The sequence below is a fragment of the Somniosus microcephalus genome, unplaced genomic scaffold, assembly GCF_052327205.1.
Source record: "Somniosus microcephalus isolate GS21.2 unplaced genomic scaffold, FLI_Smic_1.0 scaffold1688, whole genome shotgun sequence".
Classification (NCBI taxonomy): domain Eukaryota; kingdom Metazoa; phylum Chordata; class Chondrichthyes; order Squaliformes; family Somniosidae; genus Somniosus; species Somniosus microcephalus.
This window is the reverse complement of record NW_028226875.1, coordinates 8,063-18,772: the sequence shown is the minus strand read 5'-3', so window position 1 is coordinate 18,772 and position 10,710 is coordinate 8,063. Positions and strand designations below refer to the sequence as shown.

General features: G+C 46.1%; 1 protein-coding gene across 1 annotated transcript; it reads right to left on the bottom strand.

The window, feature by feature from the left end:
* Positions 1-400: 400 nt before the first annotated feature.
* LOC147080348 (calcium homeostasis modulator protein 4-like) lies at positions 401-10,494 on the bottom strand. Its single transcript, XM_085981204.1, is given in 3 exon segments — positions 401-1,378; positions 9,861-9,917; positions 9,919-10,494. Coding segments are annotated over 3 exon segments (945 nt in total). The 5' UTR covers positions 10,411-10,494; the 3' UTR covers positions 401-982.
* Between the last annotated feature and the right edge of the window lie 216 nt (positions 10,495-10,710).

Genomic DNA, 10,710 nt, shown 5'->3' with positions numbered 1-10,710 from the left:
AATCTACCTCAACAAGCTGATAATTGGTCATTAGTGCTCCGACGACCAGTCCCGCCAGCGGCGGCCGGGACTGAAGCGGGTCGTGGAGAAACAGCAGTCCGAAAGTCGGCCGGGGGGGGGGGGGTCCTGACTCGCTTTTTCGCTGATTTTCAGCCCCCAGCCGCATGAAAAGCCACCTGACGGCTGCCAGAAAATTGACCCCACTATGCCAGGAGCTGCTCTGCCATGGTCCTCAGTTGGGACCTGGTGTAGCGTTGGTGGATGTATACCTGGTCTCATCAGACATATGTCCTCAACACCTGGTGGATGTGATGCCCTCCTGGAAAGCCAGGCAGGGTCAGGGCTTGGACCCCTTGTAAGCTTCTTATTTCGACTGGCATTAAATTGACAGCAAGACCAATTCTTTTGAAACAATTTGGAATAAGTTTATTAAACACACACACATGCACATAGCCTATTGGACAAAGCAATAGCCTACTGGTATCCTATGGACTCTACTTGATTACAACAGGTAAGGTAATGGGTTACAGATTTAAACAGACTTATACTTCCCTCTGAGTCAGGCAATGCACGCGGCCTTCTTCCTTGCTTCTTGGTCTGGTCTGTAGAGGGGGGCTTCCTGCTTTTCTGCATGGTCAAGAGAGAGCGAGAGAGCGAGCTTTTGGCTTCTTGCTTTTATATCTTTTAAAGTCCATTGTCTCTAGTATAAATTGCTAAAACCCCAGGATTGGGTCTTAGTTTCATGGAAGTTCTTAATTGGCTTTCCTTACCCATGTGTCTGTCCATAAAGGCTGGTACCATTTCTTGATTAAGTTCATCGTTTAGTTAACACCTTTTAATGGCTCTGAGTTTCAATGGTGAGTTTCGATGGGTTTTCGATGGGTTTGTTTACCCTGACAGTCATGCTGTCTCTGTGGGGGTTATCTTGTTATGCAGGTTTCTTTTGTTAAGTTTCGCGCCGTTGCCTTGAGCTTCAAATTTTTTATGCTTCAAGCACCACATCATCTACTGGCATAAAATTACCATCTGCAGTTGGTTTATCAGCCCACGTGTGCAGGAGGCTGTACTGATAGCGGTCATGCTCCACGTTAGCCAACACATTAATGCCTGAGATCATTTTCCAGTCTGTTTTGGTAGGCAAGCGGATTTTCTTCACTTGTTTCTCCTCTGCTGTAAACCCAAAGAACTTCTTGATGTGCTTCAAAGTGTACAGTTGAGAATGTTTTTTAACCGTCTCTTGAAAGAGTCTATCTTCATTTCCTAGATACTCTGTCCAATACCTTTGGTGCAGATAACGGAGAGGCGAGCAATATCTTGGAATACAGACAGCCAGAAAAGCAACAACAGTCACACAAGCAATTAAAATCCAACCAGCCACCTATGGTGAAAAGAGAAAAAGTTAGAAACATTTGATTTATCTGAAAGAATTTGCAGTCAAATTTGTGGGGGTTACTTTAACCTAACTCATCTGGCGGAGAACTGATGCAATCAGCTCCAATGGAAAGTTAAATTAGGTGGTGTGTAAAATGGATGATTGATTTGATTGTGTCAGTTGAACACTTATTGGGGGTAATTTTGACTCTGCGCAATAGTGTAAAATGGGCGCTAACCATTTTACACTATCACACAAAGTCAAGATCTACCCCTTTGTGTGAAGAAGTTGCTGCTGCCATCAGATCTACATTTGCATTTCTCGAATTTAAACTTGTCTTACTGCCAGGTTTTAATTTGAAATAATATTTCAGATTTAACTTTTCTATACCATTCACTATATGCCTCTGTGAGGTCTTCTCGCAATTATCTACTTTGGGTTTAAAAGGATCAAGGGGGAAAAATTTGGTTGCTTTGCACCTCCCGCTAGCGCCCTAAGAGGACGCTAACAGGGTGCAAAGCAACTAGCACCTGGGCGCAGCGCCACCAATGCCTCCCGCAAAATTCAGCGGGGGGCTAGCAGTGGCAGTAACCATTAGCACCCGGCGGCGCTACGCCGCCGGCGATGACGTCATTGCCATGAGCAGCGCCAAGCTTGCACCCCGGCCGCGATCTTTGGTATTGCCCCCTGACTTACCGCTGGACATTATGTCTGATGGGTCAGGGGGGCCTACCTGCGGCTGGGGCAGCACTAATTAAAGGCGAGGTGCCGGGCGGCCATTTTTGTTGTTGGCCGCCTGGCAGCACCTGCCCCCGTTGCCGTCCCCGGCCTCCTCAGCAGCAGCCCCCCTCCCCCTCTGTGGAGTGCCGGATGAGTTCCGTGAGTCCGACACATCTCTGGATAAGGGGAGGAAGGCCTGCAGTACCGTGGCTTGACAAGTGCTGCGGCACGTAGTGCCGCGATATTCGCTCGCAGTGCCCCAAGAGGGAGGCGGGGTGCTTCCAGTAGCAGTAAATCTGCACTACACACCATAAAACAACAGATATTGCAAACTTGAAATAAAAATCCCAGGGCGAAAAGTTCATTCCCTTAGCACCTCCTGTTAGCACCAGTAGATTGCGCTAATGGGGCACTAGACCAGTGTCAGCGGGGTGAGGCGAATGCAGCACCACAGGCCAAATACAACCCCCCTCCCGTAAGAGGTATCACCGGGAACGTCAATGCCAGGTAGATCGTGACGTCAGTGAATGTGCAATACTCACTGACCGCCCGATTTGCTAAATTGATTCTCGCCACTTACCTCACCACCTGGAGTAAACACTGACAGGGAGAACTAGCATGCAGTACCAGAAAGCCAGCTCCAGGGACATTATTTAAAGGGATCATCAGTAATCACTCGCAGCTGTCAGGTTAGTGCAGTTTCAGTGTGTTTTTTTGCTCACTGCAACAGTTTCATTCAGTAATTTCAAGGTTATTTTGTATCAGGAGTCTTCTGGCAACTAAAAAGTAGTTACATTTATTCGTCAAAGATTCAAACTGCTACACTTGGTAACATTAATGGGGGCTGTACTGGCATGCCACCTTGCCCTCCAGGATCTATGGCGGAGGGAGCATAGGGAGTGAGAAATACGGGAACATGTGCATAGAGAGATGAGGAGGGACAGCAGGGCTCTCACCAGGAGGCCTTACACTCCAAATCTATTCTGAGAGCACATCTCCTACTTTCAATTAGGTGAATAGCAGTGTATTAGACGGTTCTGCTTCACTAAGGAGGTGGTCACAGAGCTCTGCCACCTCCTCTAAACAGACCACAAGGCTCACACCAGGGTGAGTTAAACCCCAGATCTCCTTTGCTCACCACATCCCCATCATTCCATCCATCTTGCAGGCCATATCACAGTGCAAAGCTGAAATGAGAGACACCACAAAAGAATCCAAATTGAATTAATACATTTATCGAAAGTTAGTGGACACATATTTACACCAAAAATATTTACTTTTTACCCTTGTGAAATCCCTTAGTGCATGATGTTACTGTGCTTTTCCTGCTCTAGTGCTCCTACGAAGTGTTGGCCCAGTGGCTGCTGAGTGTCCATGCGGTAGATTTCAGATGGCCTTGCAGGACGTCCTCGACCAGCTCTGGACCTGGAAGTCCTGGCTGTGGACTGCACCACCTCAGCATGGGCAGCAGCAGTCTGGGCTGGTTGGATGACAGGCAGCGACCAGGGCAATGGCAGAGTGGCAGGGGTGGGAACAGGAATGCTGTCATCCTGAGAGAGGACAGCAGGTACCTGCTCCACTGACCCACTGCCACTACCCCGGGGCAGCACCTCGGCATCCCTACCAATCTGTTGCAGCACAGATTGCTGGCCTGCTGCAACACAGTGAAAGCCCCAGTCACGATGGCAGCAGTCAGAGCTTGCGTGGCATCAAGCTGAGACTGCATGAGAGCAGTCTGAAATTGGATACCACCAAAGATAGGCTGCATTACAGCACTAAGATGATGCGTCGCTTCCGCCTGTGCTGCAATGGAAGCTGCCAGATCACCTATCACACGCGGCATCGGGTCTGGGTGGCCACGGTCTCTCTGGGAGTCTACCATCCTTTGCAGACTGGAAATGATGAGCTCCATGGTGTGCGCAGAGCCTTGTGCAATGTTGGAGGCAGTCTCCTCCACACTCCTTATCATTGCTGAGAGGCTCTTGGGCACCCTTGCCATTGCACCTATCATCTCTATATGCATCACCCTTTTTCTAAACGCCCCCCATTGAGGTCCTCATCTGTGTCCTGTGCAGCAGAACTTGTGCGTGAACTCACCCTCCGGAGAGTTGGCTCCGAAGCTACCCCTTCCCCCAGGCCTTGCTGCAGCCCACTCATTCCCAGTGCCTCACCCTGTGCAGATCCCGCTACTATGCTAGCCTCTAAAGAAGGTGTAGTGCCAGTATCTGAGCTGGTGTCTGCGGGTGAGAGATATATTGATGCGGTGTCTTCTTTCTCTTCCTCTCCTCGAGCACCGCTCTCTGCCGTGACCTTAGGGACAGGCTGCTCAGGTGCTTGCTGATTATCTGAAAGCATAAAGGCACAAGAGTCAGGTTAAGTTGAGGAGAGGGGGCAGGGAGAAATGTATGCATACAGCATGATTAGCTGTGGGGTGAGGGGGAAGTGGGATGTGAGAAGGAGTAGGAATGAACATACCGTTGTTCTCCCCAATGGTATCAACGTCGCCAGTGGCCATGGCACCCACCACCTGGCACCCAGTGATTTGCAGCACTTGATTTTCCAGCACAGATGGTGGTTGGGTGTCATCTTGTCCCCTGCCAGTGCATTCCTGCTCCCTCCTGCTGTGAGCCACCTTGGCCTGCAAGAGAAAGGAAAGTGTATGAGTGAGTGTGGAGCAATGTGTTTGGGTGATGTGCCTGTCATAGTTGAATAGCTGTCATTGTGTGCAAGGTGTGAGATGTGGGTGTGAGTGTTGGTAGGTGGAGATTGTTGGTGGGTGAGTGCTGGGGGTGTGGTGCTTTGGGCAGTGTGTGAAGATTGTGGTACAGGTGGTGGTATGCAGCATTTGTTGCAGCATTCACTCACCCTGCCCACCCGAGTGAGGTTGTTAAATTTCTTCCTGCACTGTGTGTGGATCCTGGGGACATAGAAACATAGAGATAGGAACAGGAGTAGGCCATTCGGCCCTTCGAGCCTGCTCCGCCATTCAATGAGATCATGGCTGATCTTCATCTGAGATCTTAGCTGATCTTACCAGTTCAGTACCCCGTCCCCGCCTTTTCTCCGTAACCCTTAATCCCCTTAGCCTTCAGAAATATATCCAATTCTCTCTTGAAAATATTTATTGAATTAGCCTTCACAGCCCTCTGTGGCAGGGAATTCCACAGGCTCACCACTCTTTGAGTGAAGAAATTCTTCCTCATCTCTGTTTTAAATGATTTGCCCGCTATTTTTAGACTGTGGCCCCTGGTTCTGTGCTCCCCTGCCATTGGAAACATTCTCTCTGAATTCAGCCTGTCCAGGCCTGCCATAATTTTATATGTTTCGATGAGATCCCCTCTCAATCTTCTAAACTCCAGTGAGTACAAGCCCAAACTATTCAATCTCTCCTCGTAGGTCATTCCCGCCATTCCAGGTATCAGCCTGGTGAATCGCCGCTGCACTCTTTCCATGGCAAGAACATCCTTCCGCAGATGGGGCGACCAAAACTGTACACAATACTCCAGATGCGGTCTCACCAGCACCTTGTACAGCTGTAGTAAGGTATCCCTATTCCTATACTCGAACCCCCTTGATATGAAGGCCAACATACCATTTGCCTTCTTAATCGCCTGTTGCACCTGCATGCTCTCCTTCAGTGACTGGTGCACAAGAACACCCAGGTCCCTCTGCACTTCCCCATCTCCCAATCTATTGCCATTTAGATAATAATCTACCCTCCTGTTTTTACCCCCAAAGTGGATAACCTCGCATTTATCCACATTATAGTGCATCTGCCACGTATCCGCCCATTCCCCCAACCTGTCCAAATCGCACTGTAGCCTCCTGACATCCTCATCAGAGCCCACCCCTCCTCCTAGTTTAGTGTCGTCAGCGAATTTGGAAATATTGCATCCAATTCCCTGATCCAGATCATTTATATATATTGTGAACAGCTGGGGTCCCAGGACAGATCCTTGCGGCACCCCGCTGGTCACTGCCTGCCACTCCGAAAACGAGCCGTTTATTCCAACTCTCTGTTTTCTATCCGCCAGCCAGTTCTCTATCCACGTTAATACTTTGCCCCCAATCCCATGAGCCTTAATTTTGCATGATAATCTTTTGTGTGGAACCTTATCGAAGGCTTTCTGGAAGTCAAGGTACACCACATCCACTGGCTCTCCCCCATCTATTTTACCAGTTACTTCCTCAAAAAATTCCAGCAGATTAGTCAAACACGATTTACCCTTTGTAAATCCATGTTGACTCTGTCCGATCCTTTCCCCATTTGTCAAGTGCTCCGCTATTTTATCCTTAATAATGGACTCTAGCATTTTGCCCACAACCGATGTAAGGCTTACTGGTCTATAATTCCCTGCTTTCTCTCTACCCCCCTTTTTAAATATTGGGGTAACATTAGCTACCCTCCAATCCACGGGTACTGTTCCCGAGTCAATGGAGTTCCGGAAGATGATCCTTAGAGCATCTGCTATCTCCAGGGCCACCTCCTTAAGTACCCTAGGATGTAGTTTATCAGGCCCCGGGGATTTGTCGGCCTTCAGTCCCCTCAACTTACCCAACACCATATCCCTAGAGATACTAATTTCTGTCAGCTCCTCCCTCTCATTAGTCCCTATGTTTGCCGATATTCCTGGGAGGTTATTTGTGTCCTCCTTTGTGAATACAGAACCAAAGTATGAGTTTAATTGGTCTGCCATTTCCTTATTCTCCATTATATATTCTCCCGAATCGGACTGCAAGGGACCGACTTGGGATTTTACCAGTCTTTTCCTCCTGATATACCGATAAAAGCTTTTGCAGTCTGTCTTTATGTTTGCTGCAAGTTTACTTTCGTATTCTATTTTCCCCTTCCTGATTAATCCCTTTGTCCTCTTTTGCTGTATCCTGTACTGCCCCCAATCTTCCGGTCTGGTGCTTTTTTTTGCCAGTTGATATGCCCTTTTTTTTGATTTTATGCTGTCCCTAATTTCCCTCGTTATCCACGGTTGAGCCACCTTTTTAGGTTTATTTTTATGCCAAACCGGTATAAACATGTTCTGGAATTCTTCCATTCTATCTTTGAATGCTTGCCATTGTCTATCCACTGTCAATCCCCCCAGAAACACCACCCAATCAATCTTACCCAATTCCCGTCTCATACCCTCGTAATTCCCTTTATTTAAGTTCTGGACCTTAGTCTCTGATTCAATTTCCTCACTCTCCATCTCGACTGAGAGCTCGATCATATTATGATCGCTCTGACCCAAGGGGCCTCGTACAAGAAGATTGTTGATAAGTCCCTTCTCATTGCACAATACCCAGTCTAAAATGGCCTGATCTCGAGTCGGCTCCTCGACATATTGGTCCAGATAACCGTCCCGAAAACATTCCAGGAATTCCTCCTCCTCAGAATTTTTACTAATTTGGGTAGTCCAATCAATATGTAAATTAAAGTCACCCATGATGACAGCTGTGCTCTTATCGCACGCTTCTCTAATTTCCCTTTTTATGCCTTCCCTCACCTCCATATTACTATTTGGAGGCCTATATATCACACCCACTAACGTTTTCCTCCCCTTGCTATTTCTCATTTCTACCCATACAGATTCCGTTTCATCCGAGTTAATATCCTTCCTTTCCATTGCATTAATCCCCTCCTTTACCAGCAATGCTACCCCACCTCCCCTACCTTTTTGCCGATCCTTCCTAAATATTGTATATCCCTGGATGTTAAGTTCCCAGCCTTGCCCACCCTGCAGCCACGTTTCTGTAATCCCAATCAAATCAGATGTGCTCTGCTACCTCCCTCCACATGGTGCAAAAGACTTGTGGTGAGAGCCTCCTGCCACTTACCAGCTAGAGCACCACCCTTCATCTCTCCACAGTGAAAACCAACACCTCTAATGCTTGATTGCAGAATCTGTGGACTCTCGCCCTGGGACATGGACATGCCATGAGCACACCTGGTTCAGTTCTCCAGCTCCTTCTCCTTGTTCTGCTTTTGCTTGCTGAGGCAGCTGCACAGCCAGCAATGCTGAGAATGATGTGCTGCAGCATCAATGAACTTCCCCTTTAAGTAGTGAAAAAAGCCTGCGGCAATGATGAGTTGTGATGAGACTGCACTCGCCTTTAAGGGTAATGCCAATGAGCTTGGGTTTTAAGACTTGATTTAGGACTCCAATCATTTTATTAAACAGTGTGGACAAATTTTGCATGCCGTCTAAAGCATTTGCGCCTGGCGCTAATTTTCCAACTTTTCTACTGACACCACCCATTGCTTGGCTATAATTAATTTCTAGCCCCTATAGTCCACATTGCATTATAACTTCTATTTTACAGTATGACTTAAGGGAGCAATTTTCTTCCTGCATTTGGGTGATGGAGTGCACCCAAAGTGCATTCCATCTGGTCTAGATATAGTTGTATTTGCTACAGGTCATTGTCCTAGCTCCAATGAGCCCCAGTTGAAGACCCAGCCACTGGCAGGGCCATGCAGCTGGAAATGGGGGTAAAAATCCCTATAGATTTTTGTGCTAGATTTCTGCTGCTGGCTGCGGGGTCTTTGGGCTACTGTCTCAAAACAGCAGCCAGAAGGCTTCCAGCCCCAAAGATCAACAGAGAGATGAAAAAAAGGGGAATGACTTTTTTGACTGCTCCATGGTCTTGCTGCATGGTCTCAGCTCCTCCTATCGGAGGCTGGCAGGGTGCAAGACCTTTGTCTTCTATGTGCCCTTCATAATGGGCATCCATTGGGCGCAGGGGGAGGCAAACAAGGCAGGCAAATGTTGTGACATCACTCCCTCCTCATTTATATTCAATTTAAATGATACCTCCCGGTAAATCCCATGGCAGTGCTAAGTGGACAAAGATCTAGCATCACATGTCTCTGCCTCTTTTTCCTTTTCTTTACACCTGGTTACTGAGCATTTCCTGGGCGCAAAGCAGAGGAAAATGGGTCCTACAAAATGTCATCTATATCCCATATACTCTAATGCAGTTTCTATAATTTTTTTGCATCACAATACAGTAAACAAGCACTACAGGGACCCCTCAGCATTCTGTTAAAGAAAGAAGAAAGAATTTGCATTTAAATAGCTCCTTTCACAACTTCAGGATCATAGAATCATAGAATGGTTACAGCACAGAAGGAGGCTATTCGGCCTGTGGAGCCCGTGTTCCAAAGGACTACAGAGCCATTTGTTTTTGAAGTGTAGTCACTGTTGTAATTTAGGAAAACTCACAATAGTGGAATTATTTTTTTTTCCAGCATTACGTTGGGGGATGATGGACAGAAAGAGGTTAGAATCATAACAAAATAAAACTTGAAGAAATCTACTTCAGACTTTACTGTTAATTAATATTTAATAGCAATCTGGAGCGCGTGAGAGAGCTCAGTACTATACAAAAAGGATTGTGCCTTTCATTCAGCTTCATATTTCTGATGCAACACTCTAATTTGTTCTGATTGAAACATTTTGTGAGAATGGGCTTCATGTTTACATCTGCAAGTTTGGTGAGTACCGAACTATTTTCTAAAGTTAAAAGACGTAACATGCTTAGTATTTTGTATGAATAATCCTTTATCACCATTGTAACGCAATGCATACTTTCATATTGTAAGTTTGATAAACGTGGCAAATACAACTTTGATGAATAACTGGAAAACAAATAGATTTTTAAATTATTTTAGAAAAATGAAACGTCATCATTCATTTTTTACTGCCTGAAATCAAAGTAAGTACACAACTGGAAGACTAAATGAAGAAAACAATCTTTCACCCGCACATACCTGGGACTGGAACAGAAGAATACGATTGCCTTCATTTCTTATTTCACTGATGTTTTTTTATCTCGTTAATGCTGACTTTAGGACAGGGAAAGCGAGCCAGAATGTCCCTCTGCTCCTGAGGACTGATATTGTCAAAAACTTTCCAGCTATCAACTGATAAAAACTCACTCATGCCGCACGTGTAATACAAGCCATTTAGCAGAGTAACTGCCAGCCAAGTTATTGGGGCGATTATGGCTGTTCCCGTTATGTTGAAAAAGACGTGGCAGGTTAGTTTGACATTTTTAGGCTTCAAATTTGGGCCAGTTCTAAAACTCATTATTAATTTCCAGGTCAGATCATTAATGGTGTATCCAAGGATCAGCAACACCAGTGCAGGAACTGCAAAAAAAGCCAGACCGTAATATAGACTTACTGTTGGCTTGCATGGGCAATTGAAGGCGAAAGACGAGACTGCTTGCTGGCCAAAGCTTGTCACCAGTGTAATTACTAAATTTAGAATCGTATTCTGTTTGCCTTTGATAAATGACAAGATACTAGAAATCGGCATTTTTTAACCTTGACTTTCCTCTTTTGCCGCCTCAAATAAATTAGCGCTGTGTTGCCTTCAATTCAGGGATGCGATTCTAAGGCAGACCTCAGTGAATGCAACTTCTTATAACCATGCAGTGTCACTTCCTTTGTTGAAATCTCCAATTTGCTTCTCATTACCATTGCAAGATGTTCTATAATTAGTAGAGGACCGGAAATATGTTAGTTTGTCTTCGTGCTTTAGAAGGCATTTAGTATTTCTAACTTGACCACTTCTGAACTTTTGAATGGCTACTTACGCTTTTGCACTTTTTAATTC